Genomic DNA, 22,640 nt, shown 5'->3' with positions numbered 1-22,640 from the left:
CAACCATTCACGTTTCAGTAAATGATTTTGGTGCAGGTTGAAGTCAGTTGAAGGGTATCTCACTCTGCACATGAAATGGGGTCATTACATTTGATAAACTGTAAAAAGGCTTTTGAGTTGTTAAACATCACCAATTCATCATTTTTATGATGTAGCTAAAAATGAAGACATCCCACTAGACACCACTTGCACTTCTGCTCAAAATACTAAAAATTACATTACTCCGCGCTATGGGCGTCACGATGGCTGCTTTGACCAGAAACATGTGGACATCTCAAAGTAACGTTTTAGTAAACTCTCAATTCATTGTCTTTTAATGTAGTTCATTGATATTTAGTCTGAAACCACAATCTGTCACTATCTTTGCAAACAACAGAATAAGAGGAGTGAATCTGCTGAGTTGTTTCAGAAAGTCCCATAAGCTCTGTTGGGCAGGAAATTAATTTTCTTCTTTGGAAGCCACAAGTTATTGCAAGAAGGTGAATGTGTGTGGCTGGTAAGCACCACTAGTCTTCTCTTAATAAATTCACCTCTACAATTAAATATTTATTTACCAGTTTTGAAAGGTCAAGCCTCCATCTTCAGGCATTTGACTGTGGACAGTTATAACCAAATGGCACAGGATAGGTTCCAGTGTCTAATCGTATAGGCTGTAGCACTACAAAAAGCACTAAGAGACTGTGCCCCGGGCCTGTGGTGTAACACTTATCACAATACGGTACATTGTGCCACACACCTGACATATGGTCTCGTAATATTCGGAATCCAGTGCTGTCACTGTTGTGGTCTGTTTTTACCCTTTTCCAGTGTGCCACATATGCTCCACAGAGATGGAAACTGGTATGCTGTAACATGGGTGGCATTATTGAATGCTTGTGTATTATGAGACCACACAAATGGTACCATTAACACTTTTAGCTTATTAAGTCGTCATCAGACACTTTGAATGTATCCCATAGTAATTCCTCAACTGAGCAAGTCCAGGAGGCTTGTTCAGTTTACGAGTGGTGGTGGTGGTGGTTGTGGTGGTGGTGCGGCGCAGTGCAGTGCGGTGCATGGTCTTCCTGTCACAGTTTGATGATTGATAGTGTTTGCGTCCTTGTCAAATTAAAATGTTTGTGGATACCTTATGAGGTAATTGAGTTATCCAAGAAAAGATCAGTCGTTAATTAAAAGTTGTTGTGGTCGCTGCACTTGCTTCCTTCTGCGTTGAATGGTACTTATATAACTGGCTGCCATGTGTTATGAATTCCTCTATTCACAATACTCAAATATGTCATTTCTCCAGTAACTTGAGCAGGGGCAGGAAATTCTTATTTTATATTTGCATAGCCTTATGCTTGTCCTTGGTAAAGACTTATCTATGATGAATGTGTGCGTGTGTGTGTGTGCGCGCGTGCGCGGGTGAGGGATGAGGGAGGGAGCTGAAACTGCCAACCCATTCACAAGCGTGTTATGTGCCACATATAAAAAACACTAGCAGTCTGCAGCTTCATACATTCATATGTAGCAGTTTGATAGACTTAACTTTCATGTCAGTTTCTTAAGTTGTTGCAGTTTTTGTATTTTTTCTTAATCTATGGACTCTAGAGGTTACAAAGCTTTGTTTACATTAACACCTCAGTTTCATCTTTCTGTAAGCACCGTCCATTGTGAGCATTAGGTTGTATTCAATTTCCATTTGTTATGATAAGTTCGGCCATTTTGTAGATGACAGAGTTATGTAATGAAGTTTCATAAAGTGATAGATTGGTACTCATCATTAGCGGAGATGTTGAGTCACAGACAGGCGCAACAAGAGACTGCTAAACACACAAGCTTTCAGCCAGAACGCCTTCTTCCAAAATAGACCCCCCCCCCCCCCCCCACACACACACACACACACACACACACACACGCGACCACTGGCCTTAGGATGCCAGGTCCGGACTGTGAGCAACTGCACATGATGAGAGCAGCAGTCTGGGTGGTGGTGGTGGTGGTGGTGGTGGTGGTGGTGGTGGTGGTGGTGGTGGTGGGGGGGGGGGTAAGGAGGAGGCTGAGGTGGGGAAGGGCTAGTAAAGAGCTGTTTGTGGAAGCATACAGGGACAAGGTGGAGAGAGAATAGGGTAGCTAGGCGCAGTTAGGAAGTTAGACAGAGTGGGTGGGGTATAGGGGGAGGGTAAAATTCTGTGGGTGCACTAGTGAAATAGAAGGCTGTGGAGTCGGAACAGGGAAGGGGATAGGTGGGCGAAGGACAGTGAATGACTAATGAAGATTGAGACAGGGAGGGTTATGAGACCGTAGGCTGTATTACAGGTAGAGTTCCCACCTGCAGAATTCAGAAAAGCTGGAGATGGTAGGAAGGAGACAGGTGGCACATGCTATGTAGCAGTCATTAAAACGAAGAATTCTGTGTTGGGCAGCATGCTAAGAGGCTGGATGATCCAGCTGTTGCTTGGTCACATTCATGCGACAGATAGCTTGTTGGTTGCCGTATCCATGTAGAATGAAGCACAGTTGTAGCCTAGCTTGGGGATTGCATGACTGGTTTCACAGGTAGCCCTGCCTTTGATGGGATAGTTGCTGCTTGTGACCAGACCGGAGTAGGTGGTGGTGGTGGGAGAACGAGTGGGACAGGCCATGGATCTATGTCTGTTACAGGGATATGAACTACGAGGCAAAGGGATGGACAAGGATACTGCCTGGCAGAGAATGTGATTCAGTTGATACAGTCCTGGGTGGTACCAGCTTATGAGGGGGTGTGCTTCTCTGTATTTGGACTGTGGGATTTTGGGACGTGGTGTGTGACTGGATCAGTAGACACTGGAGGTTGGGAGGGCCTTAGCGAGACCTGGGGTATCATTCAAGAGGGGCTGCTCATCACTCCAGATGCGATGGTCATGGGTGGCTGGGCCCTATGGAAGGAACTTCTTGGTATGGAATCAATGGTAGCTGTCGAAGTGGAGGTATTGCTGGTGGTTAGTAGATTTGATATGGGCAGAGGTACTGATGTAGCCATCTTTGAGGCTGAGTTCAGAATTGAGGAAGGTGGTATGTTAGGTAGAGGAGGAGGAGGTGAAGTGAATGGGGGAGAAGTTGTTGAGGTTCTAGAGGAATGTGAGTAAAGTGTTCTCACCCTCAATTCAATTCATGATGATGTCATTAATGATCAGAACAGAGTGAGAGATTTGGGATTATGGATGATGAGGGAGGAGCCCTCTAGATGGCCCACGAGTAGGGTGGCATTGGATGGTCCCATTTGGGTACTTTTTGCCATACCCCAGTTTTGTTTGTAGGTGATGACTTCAAAGGAGAAGTAATTGTCAGTGAAGATGTAGTTAGTCATGGTGGCTAGGAAGGAGGTTGTAGGTTTAGATTCTGCTGGATTTCTGTAATAGGGTCACTGTGGCAGGCTTTGTAGGTGGACTAATCTGACAGCTGGCAAAGTCCTTCGACCAGGTAATCCTTGCAGTTCAGAACAATACCAGAGTACTCAAAGTACTGTTATTTTGTTGGGCCACCTGTTTGCTGAGCACACTGTCCAACAGAGCGTTCTTCATTTTAATGACTGCTCCACAAGCTGTGCCATCTGAATTCTTTCTACCAACACCAGATTTTCGGAATTGTGCAGCTGGGAACTCTCCTTGCAATATATCCTACATTCTCATAACTCTCCTGGCCTCAACCTTCATTAGTCATAGTCCTTCACTCATCTATCCCCTTCTATGTTCCGACTCCACAGCTTTCATTCCACAAGTGCACCCACAATCTTTCTACCTCCCTCCTTATTCCCCCCACCCACCCAACCACCCATAGATCGTTTTACCTCCTGCTAGCCCTATGCTAGTTGCCGTATGCTCTCCCCACCTTGTCCCTGAACACTCCCACTAACAGCACTTTACTGTCCCCACATGCTCCCTACCCCAGTCTCCTCTTCACCTCCCACCACCAGCATAATCAAAATTTCATTTTATTCAGTTTTGTTGTTTTGTCAGCAAGGGCCTCAGATTTTTCAGTTCATGATTGAGTCAAATGTGTGTCTCGTAATTGAAATTTTTAATTTATGCAGCCATTGTACCTGTTCATATTCATTTCTAAATTTTGAATTGTGTATGAAAGCGTGAAATTGTTTATCATCGTAAGTATCTGGTAAATGCTTTCATTTCAATAATTTCAGATATTTGTATTTCAGATGGTGAAGTTTCCTGCACTGTCACAAAATTTGTTTGTTTTGTAATCTCCACAGCTCGTAAATTGTGTATGTGGACACACACACACACACACACACACACACACACACACACACACACACAGAGAGAGAAAGAGAGAGAGAGAGAGAGAGAGAGAGAGAGAGAGAGAGAGATAGGAGGGGGGGGGGGGGGGGGGAATCTTAAATGTGTGATTAACATTGTTGTTTTGTTTTGTATATTGTGGATGTTTGTTTGTTTGAAACAGAGCTGAAGAACGCATTTGACATTGCACCAAGAGTTCAGCCCAGTGTTACTCTTGTTGCAAAGTCTGTTGAAGATAAGAACAACTGGATGGCAGATTTGGTCATGCTCAATACCAAAAGGTATGTAATAATGAATAAAACCTAATGTATGTGATTGGATATTGAGTGGTGTTGGTAGAAGCTCTTACCTCTGCTGCTGTCCTTAGACTTTCTATATCAAAGTAACTGGAAGTATCTAGTGTCATTGCTTGTTGCACAGAATGAAAACTAATGTTGATTTAGAGTTAATAAAGTATCTGATAGTAAGCACTGCATGGATATTATGCAAAAAGTATGAAATGTCTGTTACCAATTTAATCCTACGAAAGTGGACTGTTCAGTTGGTTCAGTTAGCAGCTTCTAGTCTCAGATTGCATTAAAATTTTGCGATTTTTGTCATAAAATGCAGTCCACACTAAAATTCCTGTTTGAGGAAATTGCGTATTGTGCTTGTTTCTGCATATTAATGCTAATGCAGAGTGTGATATACTGAGACTGCAGCAGAAGACATATAATCAAAAGAGGAGCTGCGAGTTAACGAAAAAAACATAGCAGTTTGAACTATCGTAACGTGTCTGAATTACTCGGTGTTACTGCTGCATAAAGTGTGCATGCCTAATAATATATTTTACAAAAATGCTGGTAGCTTATTTAGTAGCTTTCTCCTTTGCAGCTTGTTCAGATAGTACAACTGACTGTATAATGTAGCACACAACAGAACAGAACATACTAGAATTCAAAGTACAGGGCATGTTGTACCCACTCGTCAGATTTGAGTCATTGCTATCCCACCCATTAGTGTACCTACACACTGAATAACAATCCACTTTGCTTTATTTGTGTAAAGTGTCATGTCCTAACACAGGATAGAGGAAAGACGGGGGGTTACAAGTCAGTCTGCAATTTCTGAGCAGTTGCAGAAAATGCAGAAAGACAAACTTCCAGTGAAGGCAGGTTGATTGTTTGCAACAGTGTGAGGCACTGTCACGAGGTACCTGTGAGAGGTGCGGGTTTTAAGATTCCATAGGATGCTTGCAGCAAGAGATCTGAGGATGCTTGGTGGGTCTGATTAACATTGTTTATTTGCAATCAGACTAATTACTCCTCTGAAGATTAACTCTGAACATTAGAAAAGGCAAAGGGCGCAGCTGATTGCACAACAGAGTGCCTCAGCATGTGGGGTGAGCTTTAACAGAAGCAGTGAAGAGAGCAGCACTCCAAAAGCAGACGTATCAGTGCTTACTGAGGCTGACAATGAGCGATGCAGAGTTGGTGCCCTAATGATCTGATTGAGGATTCTGTCTCAATACAAAAATGTAGGACTTCAAAGGATTGTGGCGTTGCACTATTTCACCTTTCCTAAAGTCGGACCAACAGTCCACTGGCACTTAACAGGCATCAGCCAATCTCACTAGAAGCTCTGCATCTCCTGGGTGCCTCTGACCAAACATATTTAGATTCCTCCTGTTCACATAATTTGGTAGGTAGAGATATGTCTGGACTTTACATTAACGAAAACAATGTTTGGTAGCAACAGCTTAAGTTGAAAGCTAAATGACACCCCCTTCCTCTTTTGGCCAGCAACAACATTACTGTTGACCTCCGGTAACCTAAATGCTGCCACTTTTGCCTGCATTCTGAATTGTCTCAGATTTCCTATCTTGGAGTGCCCTTGCTGGCTTCCAGCAGCCTTAAGCTTAATAACGTACAAATCATTACATTGTCAATATGGGACATCTCCTCCCATAGGAAAAATTTGTTGACAAGTCACTTGGCAACAAATTTGTAATCTGACTTCTGTTGTGGTAAAAGCATCGTAGCTCTATAAATGATGTTGCATACATTCTTGGTTAATCATTTTACCCGTTTTTACATTTCTCACTTTGTAAAGTTCACTTTTCAACTCACTTTTGCACACATTTAAACATCAGTAGATAACATTGTTTCATTTTTCACTGCACCTCTTTACACATAGATAGGTACAGACAGAAGCATAAATGTGAACCATTCGTTCGGTTTACAGATACATAAAAACATCGGTTTAAATCATTGGTTACATAACTTTCGATTTTCACACTACAGATCCAAAATATACACAACAAGAAAAAAATATTCTCTCTCTCTCTCTCTCTCTCTCTCACTCACCCACTCACACACACACACACACACACACACACACACACACTCACTCTTTTCTTTTCTCCTCTTCTTTTTTTTCCTTTTTCCTTTTTCTTTCTTTCTTTTCATAATCAATATTTATTTGTTCATTTTTCTTTACATAACATGTATATAAACATATCAGTACAGAACATTACATATCATCATTACAGTAATACATCTGGACAAGAATACACATAATTACATGATTCTTGCTTTAATTTTCATTATGTAATTCGTAATTGTAATTTCTTATGTGCTGAGGGAGTTTTGCATTATGTTTGATCTCTTTATGGAGCAGGAATAGGTAACGAGGCTCTTTCCTCATTGTATTCAAATGTAATGGATGTTTCATCTCACTCTTCACGATTTCCTCTGCTTGTCGGAAGAGCCTGTCTACTGTGAATTCGTGTCATCTCGGACCCTTTACGTGCTTTTACTATGGTTGTCTACACACACACACACACACACACACTCACTACCACATGTATTTAAAACAATATATATACACAGTATCTGCACAAAGAGCATATAAATGCAATGGCAAGTATTACAACTCCTAGGTAAGACCAGAACGAATAATGATACTAGGGTATTTCTGAGAGACTATGCTGCTCTTGGCAAGCTATTTTGTCTTCTGTTTCTACTATTTTATGACCTCCTACTTTAGGGTCATCTAAATTTTGCATTACCTGTTCCACCAACATGTTTAACCTTAATTCAGAAATGTTCCTCTTTTCCTTATTTACAATATAGCAATCAGTCTCAATGTTTAAAGCTGGCACTGTGTCTTCACTGGTCACAGTAATTCTTATTATTTGTTTGGACTGCATGAACACCTGTGTTCCATACCCTTTACATTTTCCATAAAATGTTAGTTTCCCTATACCTCAAACCATTGCGTCTGTTGGCTTTTCATCATTACACAAAATTGTCAAGCCTTTCTCTTTTGGAGCAACAAATAACCATTGTCCTGAATCAGTGGAGTCCAAATATTGTCATTTAATTTCACAAACTTCTTAATACAGTCTTTGGGAGTTTTAAGATTTTAAATATGGCTGCCTTCAGCAACTATGTGCGCAAGAGCTTCAATGGATTGGAAATATTGGGCAACCAGTAGAAAAATATATGTTTAGTAGACCTTGACCGTGGTTTTGACAATTTTAAAAATATCTTCTTTAGAAGCTTATTGTACCTATTAAAAATATTATGACATCATGTGTGGAACAGAGATGATATCACTGCAGTAGACAAAATTGCAGGAAATGTTTACAGATAATTTTAGTGAAGCATAGTCACATGTAGTCAAATACAGTTAAGTTGCAGTTCAACATGTTAATAATGAGCCACCTTAGACCCATCCCTCCCCCCACCTTTTTTTATTTTTAGTGTGTTTCATCATACCTATAAATTCATGATATCTAGGCATACATACACTGCTTAGTGAGGCTTCATTTACTCGTTATTTTACTGGGTATTTTATAACAGCCTCCCATCAAGAGTATTTGTTCACTACTATCACTTCCTTTAGCATTGTGCTTCACAAGTGATGATCTAACCGCCCCCTTCCCCTTCTCTTCCCCAAGTTGCATTTATCCTTTAATATTTGCAGTTTTTCCAGAACGCGTGCGTGCGCTACTTACCAGAGGCGACTTTAGGTTAGTGCCACTACCCTTCAGCAAGTCGGCACGTGTCACTAGCTCTGTCTAGCACTGTACAATCCAATGCCATCATGTCATGGAAATGGAAATGAAATGAAGTCCCATGCTTCATTACAGAGCGTAGGGGAACGATGCGGGAGACCCGCACCGCCTTACTAGGCAAGGTCCTAATGGAGGTGGTTTGCCGTTGCCTTCCTCCGACCATAATGGGGATGAATGCTGATGATGAAGACGACACAACAACACCCAGTCATCTTGAGGCAGGAAAAATCCCTGACCCCGCCGGGAATCGAACCCGGGACCCCGTACTCGGGAAGCGAGAACGCTACCGCGAGACCACGAGGGACGGACCATCATGTACACATTTGACAGTGGATCCAACAACATGTAGCGTGCTGTTTGAAAGAGATATATACACACACACACACACACACACACACACACACACACACACACACACACACACACAAAACTTTCAAACAGCACGCTACATGTTGTTGGATCCACTGTCAAATGTGTACTATTTTAAATAGTTTTCTGACAAAGCCCAGTAGTAGATAGCTACTACTTCAGTTGTGTATTTTAAATGGTGATTAAGTGGATGACACACATGGGTACTAGACAGTCAATTTCTTCCTCATCGGGTATAGATAATATTTGATTCTATGCGAGTATGCTTCACTAAAATTCGTTGTTAAAATTTCCTGTGATTTTGCGTATTGTAATAATACCATGTCTGTTCCACATACAATGTAATAATATTTGTTAATAGATGCAGTAGCATCTGAAGAAGACAGTTTTAAAATTGTCAAAACCATGGTCAAGGTTTAGTAAACCTGTATTTTGCAACTGGTTGGCTTTTATTGTCAATCCATTGACTGTCCTTGGAAATTTCCCTCACCTATTGCTACACCCCAGCTTCACATGTTTCATGTTCATACATGGATTTTAAAACAAACTTTTACGTAGAAATTTTGTGAACACAGATTCTCTCTTTCCACAACAGTTGGTCGTTACTCATTTTTGCGTGGTCCCGGCAGGATCTTTGCAATATACCTGGTATATTACATGCTCTACTGAAAAATAAATCATGTGGTGTATAATGGTGGCGCTGTGGCGTGTAGTATTGCACACAGACACTGCGAATAAAAGCCATACATGCCAATTTGATTTTGCCCTATTGATGTAGTGTCTCAGAAATTCTGTTATAGTTCGGTGCGATCTTTTCAATACTCCATTCGACTGTTGACGATAAAAGGTGGTCTGTATCCTATCAATCCTTAACAGTCGGCACACTGTCTTTAGTGTGTCTCTCTAATAATTATAACCATTGTCACTGAATGTTACTGAGGGTATCCTAAATCTTAGAATGATTCTTTCCACCAGGACACAAGCCACTGTATCTGGGTCCTGCTTTTCTGTCGAATCTGCTACAATGAAATTTGTTAGAGCATCCTGGAATGTTAGTACATGTGTATTATTTCTATTACCATCAGGAGGCCAACAACATCAATAACACACCTGTTAAACATCCCTTCTGATGTTGGTGGTGTAACGAATGGCATTTTCATCTTATTTTGCATTACCTAGATTATTATTATTATTATTTTTTTTTTTTTTCAACTAATACATTTTCTGATATAGCTCTCAATATCCTTACTCATACTGGACCACATTTAGTATTTTCTAATGTGATCTTAAGTCTTCACGATCTCTTGAGGACCACCTATGGGTGTGTCATCGAATTCCTGCAAAACTTCTGCCTTTTCATCAGCAGTTATATCCCGCTGTTCATCTTTCTTGACTGTCAGCCCTTCCTTGATTTTATTTGCCCCACTTTCAGTATCAGCAGACTATATTTCCCGTATCCTTGACAATGCACTTGCTACACAGTTGTCCTTGCCCTTTTTATATTCAATTTCATAATCATACTCCTCTGATTTTAGTTTGAACTTTGTTAAATGGGAGGACAGACCGCAATCATTTTCCAATTGTGCTCTCATTTGTTCATTATACGCAGCATTGTTCGGCTCTTGATATTGATATGTCTGAGGTTCCCACTCCAGACTTGTCATCCTCGCGTGTTTCCTTGTTGTTCACGTTTCACTGTTGTTGTTTTTCATTGACTCACCGTCAACACCATCGGCCGGTTGGCCACCGTCTCCTTGCCAAGCAGGAGCCTGTTCAGGCAGTGGTTGCTTCCCAGGCGAAGTCCTGCTCTCTTGCATTTCCACTGTTTAATGACACCAACGGAGATTGGGACATGTATTTTCAGTGGATGAAACCGCACTTTGCTGCTTTTTGGGTTTATAATTATGCACTCCAGTGGTTGCACTTTCTTTCTTGGGCTTCTCTGAGACATTTTTCTTACTAAAGAAGTTGTATGTCAAGACATTTTTCTTACTAAAGAAGTTGTATGTCCTGTCAAATCTAGTTGCCCTCACATTTGTGGAGATGTTTTCATTTCTGTCAAACTGTTGTTGCAGTGGTGGTCTTAAGTCCAAAGACTTGTTTGATGCAGCTCTCCTTACTACTCTATCCTGTGTGAGCCACATCATCACTGAGTAACTACTGCAACCTACATCGTTCTGAATCTGCTAAGTGTATTCATCTCTTGGTCTCCCTCTACAATTTTTATCCTCCACCCTTTTTTCCAATACTAAATTGGTCATCCCTTGATGCCTCAGAATGTGTCCTACAAACTGATCCCTTCTAGTCAGGTTGTACCATATATTTCTCTTCTCCCCAATTATATTCAGTACCTGTGATATACCCATCTAACCTTCAGCATTCCTCTGTAGCACCACATTTCAAAAGCTTTTCTTTGGCGGGTTCGTGCTTGGCTACCACAGGGCCCCAGCCTTTGAAGCATTTTTTCCGTTCCTTGCTGCATGGCTATCCTCTTGCTATTCTTTTTCCCCTCCCTTGGGGAACATGTCTGGGATGTTATTGGGAATGTCTGTCACTGATATAAGAACAGCCTCACCTTTGTTTTTAATTGTCTTTTCCTTTCTTTGTTTCCTTCTCCTCTCATTCCTCCACTTCGGCATTTGAGGTTTTTTTTTTTTCCCTCCTCCTTCCTCTCTGTGCGCTCCTGAAGGCCAGCCCACACGTCTGACGCGTAACAGGTAACTGGGTAACACGTAATTCCCAGCCCCAGGTCGACAGGTAGGATTCGCACATATCCCCTGGTACAGGTCAGGCCCGGGGAGGGGCGATTGCCTGACCTGCAACCTTCTCAAATTGCCAATTGGTCCCTCTATCAGGTGTTTGGGAGGTGTGAACAATCACCTCAGGCGGGTGCACCCCCTTGTGAAGAGAGCCCAAAGTTGGAAGGAGCGCGGCATACGAGATGCTGGCAATCATGGGGAATTTTCTCGCAACGAGTCCCTCATCTTCCCAATCAATGCCTACAAAACGTGAACGCAATGAGGCTAATGTTTGCAAGACCCTTCCCACTGCACCACAGTTCCTCACGGTCTCATATACTGAAGACAATCAGTCCTTCGCCACGGTCAATCTGTTTATTATTCAGAGAGGTGTTGATGCAATTGCCAGCCCTATGAATTACTGCTCTTGTTTACAGATTGGCACTTTGCTTTTGGAGACCGCGTCTGATTCTGAAGCACAACAACTGCTTGCTGCCTCACTTCTCCACTGCTACCCTGTTCGTGTCAAGGCCCATAGAACTGGAATTTCTTCCTGTGGTGTAATTTACACCAGGCTTAATTCTTCCCAATCTGTAATTTACACTAGGCTGCTTGACAGTCTGACAGAGGTTGAAATCCAATCTTACCTCTCTGAACAGGGTGTCATTGCCATCCATCATGTAATGAAAAAGGTAAATTCCTCCTTAGTGCCTACCTAAATTCTTTTCCTCACCTTTGATAGAGTGGTGCTGCCGTCCAAGATCAAAGCAGGCTATGAAATTATCACAGTCCGGGCATACATTATGAACCCGATGCACTGCTGCCGGTGTCATCATTTCAACCACACTAGAATGTCTTGGCGACACCCAGCCAAATGTGAAACCTGTGGTAGGGATGCATTTGAGGGCGATTGTCCGCCTCCTCCTCCCTCTGTATCAACTGCAATGGTGGCCATGCCGCCTCCACTTGGGATTGTCCCATCTATCTTGATGAGCGGTATGTGCAAGAGATCCGGATAAAGGAAAAAGTGCCTTACCCAGTAGCTCGCAAGCTACTGGCTAGTTGCAAACCCTGTGTTCTCCCATCTGGCATCTATTGTTATGTTCTTGTTACCCCTTGCACCATGATGGCCACGCAGACATGCGAATTCAAATTCAGCTCTGAGGTTGTGAAATCCCCCCGTCCAGCTGTTCAACAAACTGTCAAACTCCTCACCTCGAGGCGAAGCCACCAGCCACACAACCGATGGGCTGGAAATGACAGGAGTAGTACTCCCATGTAGACTTCCTCCGTTCCTCCATCCAAACACCACCGGAGTCTGCTTCTAACCGTAAAGGCTCGAAGAAGTCCACCGAAGACAAACGCTCTTCTCCTTTGCCAACTCAAAGATCCTCTTAGACGGTGTCGCCCTATGGTACCTTAGCCCGGCCGGCCTCTGTATAACCGGTGCACCACCAACAATTTTTCAGTGTTGAACTCCACGGACCAACCGAACAAGCAAGCCGATGCCTCTGTGGACCCTGCTTCTGTGCCCTGTAGTAGCGACTTTACACCGGCCATCACTCGGCAGCTGCCGAGTTGACATCCCTACATCTCTTCCTCATCATGACTGTCCTCCAATGGAACATTCACAACCTTCAGTCCTAAAAAGAGGATTTATGACTGCTTTTAGTATCACAGCATCCCATTGTACTCTGCCTTCAGGAAACGAAATTGCGCCCTCACAACCGCTTTGAGCTTTCACATTACTTACTGCTTCGTTTTGACCTTCTCCCTGAGGTCGGCATTCCATCTCATGGGGGCACCATGCTACTCATACAGGATGACATTCATAGTAAACCCATCTGTCTGATTACCCATCTTCAAGCTGTTGCAGTTTGCCTTTTCCTTCCACAGTTGACTTTTTCCCTCTGTACCATTTATTGGGCAGCTACCTCCCTCATTTTTGCTACTTGGTGACTCTAATGCGCATCATCCCCTTTGGGGTTCTCCCTGGACCTGTCAAGAGAGGTGCCCTCTTAGTTGACCTTCTTAACAAACTTAACCTCTTCTGCCTTAACACTAGAGCACCCACTTTCCTTTCCAACTCCTCGCACACCTATTCCCAATTGGACCTATCCTTTTGCACTGCCCAGCATGCCCATCGTCTTGAGCGACCATTTCCCATGTGCTATCCGTTTCCTGACTCCTGCCCCATCCACATGCACACCCAAATGGCAGCTTACTGACGCTGACTGGCAGCTTTACTCATCCCTGACGACCTTTGAAGAACAAGATATCCCCAGTTGTGATGACCAAGTGGAATATCTCAGAAACATTATCCTTACAGCTGCAGAGCATTTCATTCCTTGCACTTCCTCTGTACCATGTCATGTCCCAGTCCCTTGGTGGACTGAGGCATGCCATCACGCAATTTGCACACGGAGATGTGCTCTCCGCATTTTTAATCGTCATCCTACAATGGCAAACTGCATTCATTATAAACACGTGTCAAATGTATCGTTGTGTTCTTTAGGATAGCAAAAGAGCTAGCTGGATTTCATTCACTAGTTCTTTTAACAGTTCCACCTCATCTGTAGTGTGGGCCAACCTACGATGACTCTCTAGTTACAAGATCCATTCCCCAATTTCCAGCCTGACAGTAGCAGTAGCAGACGATGTTATTATGGACCATGTTGCTATCTCCAACACCTTGGACCACCATTTTTCGAAGTTTTGAGCTCTTCCCGGTATCACCCTGTCTTCACTGTGAGGGAGCTAGATCATGCTCTCAATTCATCCTGATCCTCCGCCCCAGGGCCAGACACCATCCACATTCATATGTTGCAGCACCTTTCTCTTGCACAACCACATCTGGGGAGAGGGCACATTTGCTGGGCACTGACGTGAAGCCACCGTCATACCCATACCTAAGCCCAGTAAGGACAAAAACCTTCCTCCTAGATACCTCCCCTTCTCTTTTACCAGCTGCATTTACAAGGTGATGGACTGTATGATTCATGCCCAGCTGGTATGGTGGCTAGAGTCTCGCCCGAATGCACAGTGTGGATTTAGAGCATGGCGTTCTGCAGTTGACCATTTCGTTACTTTGTCCACCCATGTCATGAATGGTTTTCTGCGGAAATCCCAGACTGTGGCCGTGTTTTTTGATTTGGAGAAGGCCTACGATACCTGCTGGAGAAGTAGTATCCTGTGTACTCTTTACACGTGGTTGTTCTGTGGCTGCCTCCCATGTTTCCTTCAGGAATTTTTAAAAGATTGGGTTTTCAAGGTGTGTGTGGGTTCTGCTTGTCAGACACCTTTATTCATGAAAACGATGTGCCTCAGGTTTCTTTCTTGAGTGTCGTCCTTTTTGCTAATACCATTAACCCTATAGTGGCTTGTCTCCTGCTGGGCAGCTTGGCTCCCTTTTTGTTGATGATTTTGCCATCTATTGCAGTTCTTCACGGTCCTGTCTCACTGAGCAGTGTCTTCAGCAATGCCTTGATTGCCTTTGCTCCTGGAGCATCGACAATGGCTTTCGCTTTTCCACTGACAAAACCGTCTGTATGAATTTATAGTGACGCAAGTGGTTTCTCCCACCATCTTTACATCTCAGGCCTGTTGCCCTTCCGTTCGTTGAAACTACGAAATTCTTGGGGCTCGTGCACGATAGGAAACACTCTTGGTCCTCCCACATGTCTTACTTGTCAGCCTGCTTTGCACGGTTCCTCAATGTCCTATGTGTCCTCAAAGGTATTTCCTGGGGTGCCGATTGAACCACCCTCCTCCGTTTGCAACAGTCCCTTGTCCGTTCGAAACTCGACTCTGGGTGCTTTGTTTATGCATCTGCACACCCATCTCTCTTACGCCATCTCAACACTATCCACCATCGTGGCATCTGCTGGCCACGGGCAACTTTTACACGATCCCGGTTGAGAGTCTTTATGCTGAAACTGCTGAACTACCACGGTCCTACTGCTGTGACTTTCTCCTCAGCAGGTATTCATGCCATTTGTTTACGATGCGTGGCCACCCATCCTATGCCCCGTTCTTTGTTGATTCCTTTGTTTGTCAGTATGGGGCGTGTCCCTCTTCTCTGTTACCTCCTGGAGTCCGTCAGCACTTGATACAGCGACTTAACTTCACACTACCTGTAACTTCCCGCATTGGGTTTGAAACCTTCACCACCTTGGCTTCGTGAAGCGGCTCACGTTAACCTTGACCTTCATTTGCTTCCTAAAGACGCTACTCCAGCCTCGATCTATCGCCTTCAGTGTCAAAACATTCGCATGGAATTTCACGATAGTACCTTTGTATACACTGATAGCTCTCAGGCTGACCTTGGGGTCGGGTGTGCCTTCATCATTGGCACCCGTGTCTTTAGATATCGGCTTCTGGCACACTGCTCAGTATTTACAGCTCAGCTCTTGGCCTTGTATCATGCCACAGAGTACATCCGGTGACACAGCCTTTTCATTTCTCCGCTCACACTCACTCTGCGCCCTTTAAAGTCTATGTGCGCTGTACACCTCCCTACCCTTAGTGCAGCGGGTCCAGGAAAACTGTCACTTGCTCACTCTTCATGGAGCCAGTGTGATGTTTTAATGGGTTCCTGGCCATATTGGTCTTCCAGGAAATGCAGCTGCTGACGCTGCTGCCAAGGCTGCAGTCGTCGTACCTCAGCACGCAAGTACGTATATTCCCTCTGTGGTGTCACCGCCAGACACCACACTTATTAGTGGTAGCCTTTAAATTGGCCGCGGTCCATTAGTATACGTCGGACCCGCATGTCGCCACTGTCAGTGATTGCAGACCGAGCGCTGCCACATGGCAGTCTAGTTTAGAGAGACTCCCTAGCACTCGCCCAACCGACTTTGCTAGTGATGGTTCACTGCCTACCTACGCTCTCATTTGCAGAGACAATAGTTTAGCATAGCCTTCAGCTACGTCATTTGCTACGACCTAGCAAGGCGCCATGTTCAGTAATTAGAATGAATTCTGAACAGACAATATTGTGAATCATGTACCGTCAAGAGCGATGTTCATCATTAATGGATTAAAGTTAAGTATGAAACTAATTACGTCCGCTTTCTGAATTCTAATTCCTTGTCATGTTCCAGACCTGACGTCAGTATAGTTCTTCCCTCCTCATGCCAGCCTGCGTGAGCTAAAAAGCATGCATTTCGGCCTCCTCTAATAACACGGTTTTGGCTCTCCTGGCAACACAACACCCTCCAATGATTTCTGTGTCGCCGTTTGTCAGGAGGTGGTGTCCCTTTGGCATCGTCAATGGTCCTCCCTTCACGCCAATAAGGACCCTCTCCCAGCGGCTTGGACGACCTCCTCTCGACCCTCCCACCAGGAGGAGGTCATTTTAACTAGGCTGCATATTGGGCACTGCCTTTTTAACCATCATCATTTGCTAACTGGCACTATCCCACCACTTTGTACACATTGCGACAAAGTTTTAACTGTCTGCCTCTTCCTTATGGAATGCCCATTTTTTTAACCGTTTATGTTCCCACTTGGGTTTGCCATCCGATTTATCGGCCAATTTAACAATGATGCGTTGGGCTCTCGACCGCGTTTCTTTATATCTGCCAAAGCAGTATGGTGAAGGCCATTTAATTTTTAGTTTTGGACCTCTATTTCTGTATGGTGTCTTTTTTTAGCCCTTTCTTCACGTGCATGTTCTTTTATGTCAGTTGGGACTGACATATAGTTGTTTTTTAACTCCTCTCTGTCTTCATGTTCTCTAGTTTTGACTTGGGTGTGTGTGACCCCAGTTGTTTTTTGTGCCTGAAAGCAAAACAAAAACCAAAACCAATCCACACAAGTACTTTCAGAAAACGCTTCCTTACACTTAACTCCATACTCGATGTTAACCCCTCAAGCAACACTTTCACCTAGCTGAAGCACGTTTTGCTTGGCACCCTGCCTTATGCCATTTTCTCCTTCACATAACCTTGTTTTGGCTACTGGCACTTCCCTCTATGGCACTGGTTATTAACGATGATGGTACTGACCAACTCCTCGCCTATGCCTTGAAGACACTGGTACCTGCTCAAAAACACTACTTACAGATGGAGAAAGAGGCTTTAGTAATCATATTTGCTGCTAAGAAATGCCACGTAACTCGTTCAGGCTAGGTTTATCCTAATTGCTGATCATAAGCTGTTGGCCCTTTGGGCCTCAATCTTAGCTTCCAGACCAGACTACTCAGTCTCCAGCATTGGGCTGTTGTCCTTACAGTTACAGTATTAAGTAAAAGCCTGCTGCGCAACATTGAAATGAGGATGCGCTCTCTCGTCTACCCTCAGGACCAGACCCGGCATTTGACCCACAGAGATTTCTTGTTCCCGCATTGACATAGAATGTCCTCGTACCTTGGATGGATTTCCCATACAGCTACTCGCATCGCTTCAGGCATGTGCTATGACCCTATCTTAACGGCATGTCATGCACTATGTGCTTTGTGGGTGGCTCACATATTTTTCCAAATTGGCTGCTCCAGAACTTCTGGCCTGGTCTCACCTTTCTTGTTGTTTCTCTGTTCGTCTCCGATATCCTCATGCTGGATGTGGAGGTGGATACTCACTGTGTTGTTATCCTGACTGCCTCATGCCCTCATATCTTGGAACTCCTCCATTATGAGCTTTGGAGTATGCTGGAGATGAAAGCCCTTGTCAGGTGACATGCCTACTGGCTAGGACTGAGCAAAGATATGGAGGCCAAGGTTCACAGCTGTTTTGTGTGTGCTCAACATAAAGCTTCTCTTCCTCAGCTACTCACTCCTTGGCCCACTCCTTGTCACCCTTGGTACTGCATTCACCTGGACTTTGCTGGTCCCTTTTTGGGCCCCATGCAGTTGTTGTTGTGGATGCTTATTCTGACTTCCCCTAAGTGGTTAGCGTGGTGTTTGCCACTACGGTCACCATACACAATGCGCTTGCCAAAATTCTAGCCATCGAAGAGCTTCCCTGCACCCTCATGTCAAACAATGGGCGCCAGTTCACAGCAATGGCCTTTAAGTGGTTCTGCACTGCCAGTAGCATTAAACGCCTTCTAAGCCTGCCTTAGGCCCCTACTTCAATGCCGAAGCAGAGCAGATCATGCATACGTTTAACAAATGTTAAAAGCAGTGGGCACATCCACCACCACCACCACCACCACCACCACCACCACCACCACAGCAGCAGCACTCGTATCCATGACCACAGTCTGGCAGAGCTCCTCCTTGGGCGACAGCCCCATACCACATACTTTCCTCCACCTCCTGGCACCACAGCCCTCGGAACCCAGATCAGACACACTGGATGATACCTTACAGGCTCAGTGGTCTGTGTGTGTTCCTATGGAGCAAGACCTTTGTGGATCCCAGATACAGTGGTGGCCACACATGGGCGGCATCTTATGATGATTGATGCTCTGCAGTGTTTGGAGTCAGCCCACCAACCAAATCCATCCCCGCTTCGTGCCTCCGCCATCATTAGTGGGTCACTCAGACTTGGAGTGCCTGCTCTTGCAAACCCGCCAACGACATGAGTACAAGTTGGGCTCTAGGGCACCGTCAGTGGTTCCCATGGATGCAGGTTTGGAGGATGGGACCTCACCGCAGCATCCATTCCCTGAACAGTCATCTCCCACACCACCATTCCCCAGAGCATTGCACAACGTCCCACATCCTTCTGCCAGCTGGCGAGCTCCTCTTCTGTTCCTTCCGAAACTTCATCCAGGGCACTTTAGGCCCCACACGCCCATTTTGGGCGGGGAGGGGAGGGGAGGGGAGGGGAGGGGAGGGGGGTATGGTTGAGTAATTTGGTATCACAGCCAGGTGAGTTAAGAGACTGCCAGAATTCAATGACCTAGATGACAGCTGCTAGGTGGTGCTCCTAATATTTGTGATAACAACTGTCACCACCTCAACACTAGGTGCGAGCCATGCCTCATTTTCCAGCCTATCAACACCTGCAGCTGCACTATAAAGCTTGCAGTGCTGGGTCTGCAGCTTGTGGTCCAGTGGCTAGCGTTGCTGCCTCTGGATCACAGGGGTCTCGGGTTCGATTCCCGGCGGGTTTGGGGATTTTCTCTGCCCGGGGACTGGGTATTTGTATTGTCCTCATCATTTCATCATCATCACTATTCATGATAGTGGCTCGATTTGATTGTTTAAAACTTAGGCTGTGCAAAAATTGGGACTTTGTACGGGTGCAGTTGGGCGACCTACAAACTACTCATTGCCACTGTTGCAGCATTGGGGCTCATTCCTCAGTCGTGTTTTGACTGCATTCTCGTCAGTTCATTATACTCATCTTTGTTTGGTTCTTGATATCACTATTGCTAAGGCTCCCGATTTGGTTTTCGCTCAAGAAGTGTTATGTCGTCTTGCTATTTCTCGATCACTGCTGTTGGCTGTCACAGATTTTCAACGACTCAATGTCGATGCCCTCAAATGATCGGGCAGGTTCTCCTGGCACTGCCAGATACTATGAGGGTTGGAACTTAATTAGTGGCTACCATTTATTCACAACCGATGCAAAAGAGTTACATGTTTGCACCTGTTATTGTCCTTCAAAGTATTCACCAGCACTGTGTAGAACCAGTTGCCAGTGATGTGGAAGGCATAGTATACCGTTAGCAGAGCCTGCTCTGTTGATGGTGCGAATGGAGCGGTCTAAAGTTATGGTGATTCTTGTGTATGACTGTGATGGTGTTATCTAATGCATTACATCCCTCCATGGCAGACTGTCAATGCACAGTATTACTGTTCATTTTTGGAGCATCACCTGTGACCAGCTTTGTGAAAGAAGCGGCGACACTTTCTGCGCAACCCACCCATCATTTTGCAGGACAATGTGCGGGTGCATACAGTGCAAGCTATGGCTGCTCTGTTCGATCGATGGGACTGGAAGTACTGTACCGTCCACTATATTCCCCAGTCTTAAGTCCTCGTGACTTTGATTTGATTCCGGAGATAATGAAACCACTTCATGGCGTTCTCTTCAGAACTGTTCCAGAGATTCGACAGGCAGTAGACCACTCCATTCTCACCGGCAAAAGAACAGGCTCTGTTAACGGTATACTGCACCTTCCACATTGCTGGCAATGGGTTCTATACAAGACTGGTGACTACTTTGAAGGACAGGAACAGGTGCAAACATGTAACTCTTTTGTGTCAGTTATGAATAAATAGTTGCCAATATTTAAGTTCCAACCCTCACATAATATTCCTTAACCAAATTAAGCATTGAAAAATATTTTACATTACCCAGTTTGTCTAAAATTTCATCAATATGTATGAGTGGGAAGACAGTGTTGACAGTAATGTCTTTTAGTTTTCTGTAATCAGCTACCACTCTCCATTTCTTATTACTAGATGCCTCAATCTTTTTGAGAATCAGGAATAACTGGAAATTCCAGGCACTTGCTGAAGGTACTATTGTCATCCTCCAGCATCTGATTTATCTCATGTTGTAATGCTTCCTTCTGCACTTTTGGTATTGTGTAAGGATGCGAGCAAAGTACTTGTCCCTCTGCTTCAGGAATCAGTTTTATTTGATGCCAAATTGTCTCTGTATGTATCAATCCATCTCTTGGCAAATGAAATATATCATTTTACATAGAACACACTTCTATTTTTTTCTATGGCATTTAAATGATCTAACTGCAAGTTTTCTCATAATAAACTGACTCTGGATTTTTTTTCTAAATCATGACCTTGTCTACCTTGCATACAGTCTGCTTCAGACTTGGCAGAAATTCTTGCACATTAATGCAAGGCATCTCAATAGAAACTGCCTCCTCTCATGTACGTAACATGCTAATTAAATGATCCTTTTACTACTCTCTCTAGGGCCTCTGCCTCCCTGCAACTCTTGTTTCTCAGCAGTGCCATATCTTAGGCTAGTATCTGGAACCTTTGTCTTCAAAATCATCTCCTCACAAAACCTAATTTTATTTTATCTATCTGGCCTACCTTCTGTAGAGTCTGTTTCCTGTCGACGATGTGTCTGTCTACCGGTACTTTGTTTACTTCATCACTTCCTTTGCATACTTTGGTTTACTGGCTCTTCTGAGCTTCTCGGAGAACTACAAACTCTTACTGTATTCACATTCTGCAGTTTCAGAATCTGTATGTGGCTTTCTAAGTCCCTATTCCTGTGTACTTGCACCTTGTAATTTTACCTCTACACAATGTAATGGGCCTACCCCCGATCCGCAGGGCTCCATTGGCCTAATCAATTACTACACCATGCTTTGTAAAGAAGTCTCTACCAATTAAACTGATGTAGGGAAATTTGATTCCCCTTCTACCGGATAAAACCTACACTTCATTCTTAATTCCTGATATATTCAAAGATCTAAAACGGTCGTTCCATACGTATGTATGACCAGACTTGTAAAACCTTTACACCTCCCTCAGGTCTACACCAGACCTGACTTCACAGGTGCTATTGAACAAGCTAATCTGTGCTGCATTATCTAGAAGCAATTTTAATGGATTTTCTGTACTCGGCATTTCAGTTCTACAAATCGTTTGTACTTTCACAGTCGACATTAAATATCTTTCTCAATTGAATGCAATTTTATGCTTTTCTTTCATTCACAGACTGCCTTGTGTTCTCAGTAGACTCTCTAACCACATGTCCTGCCCTATGACGTGTAACACACAATTGGCTTTGCTTTCTTGTAAGGGCTTCAGTGTCCCAGTAAGTTGAAACTTTTGCATCGGACTGACTTTTGGATTTCTGACTCTCGACACACTTGAACCGATTCTATTTTAAGAATTTTTTTCTTAAGTAGTCAGTCTTACATTAAATGCCCTGATTTCCCACTGATTTTACACTTAACATTACTTCTGCAATCTTAGATGTGTGCCCTGCACATCCACTTGAGAAACAGTTATGGGTGACCTACCCTGTTTTGCCCTGATGACTTCTTCACCAAATCCTTTTTCTTTGGTGGACATAAATGCCAACTCTTTTGTCAGAGCTACTTCAACAGCCTCAGTTCGTGTGATGTTTTCGTCCTTAGCGTGCACAGTTGTCTGAATGTGCTCATCACAGATCCCTGGAATGAATACTGCACTGCTCAATTTGCCTATTTATGACAAATATCCAGCCATTTCTGATGCTGGCACTGCAACATCAACAGCCCCACAAAATTGATGTTGAAGTGAATCTACTATACAGCCTAATCTGCAATTGTTTCTTGCTT

General features: G+C 44.0%; 1 protein-coding gene across 1 annotated transcript in view; it reads left to right on the top strand.

The window, feature by feature from the left end:
• Nucleotides 1–22,640, top strand: part of LOC124545448 (protein son of sevenless-like) — a 177,065-nt gene that overhangs the window by 74,596 nt on the left and 79,829 nt on the right. Inside the window, 1 exon segment of the mRNA XM_047124372.1 lies at nucleotides 4,438–4,555. Coding sequence (XP_046980328.1) covers nucleotides 4,438–4,555 — 118 coding nt within the window.

This window comes from Schistocerca americana, chromosome 8 (genome assembly GCF_021461395.2).
Source record: "Schistocerca americana isolate TAMUIC-IGC-003095 chromosome 8, iqSchAmer2.1, whole genome shotgun sequence".
NCBI lineage: Eukaryota > Metazoa > Arthropoda > Insecta > Orthoptera > Acrididae > Schistocerca > Schistocerca americana.
Note: the sequence above shows the minus strand (reverse complement) of the source record. Positions and strands in the feature narration are given on the sequence as shown.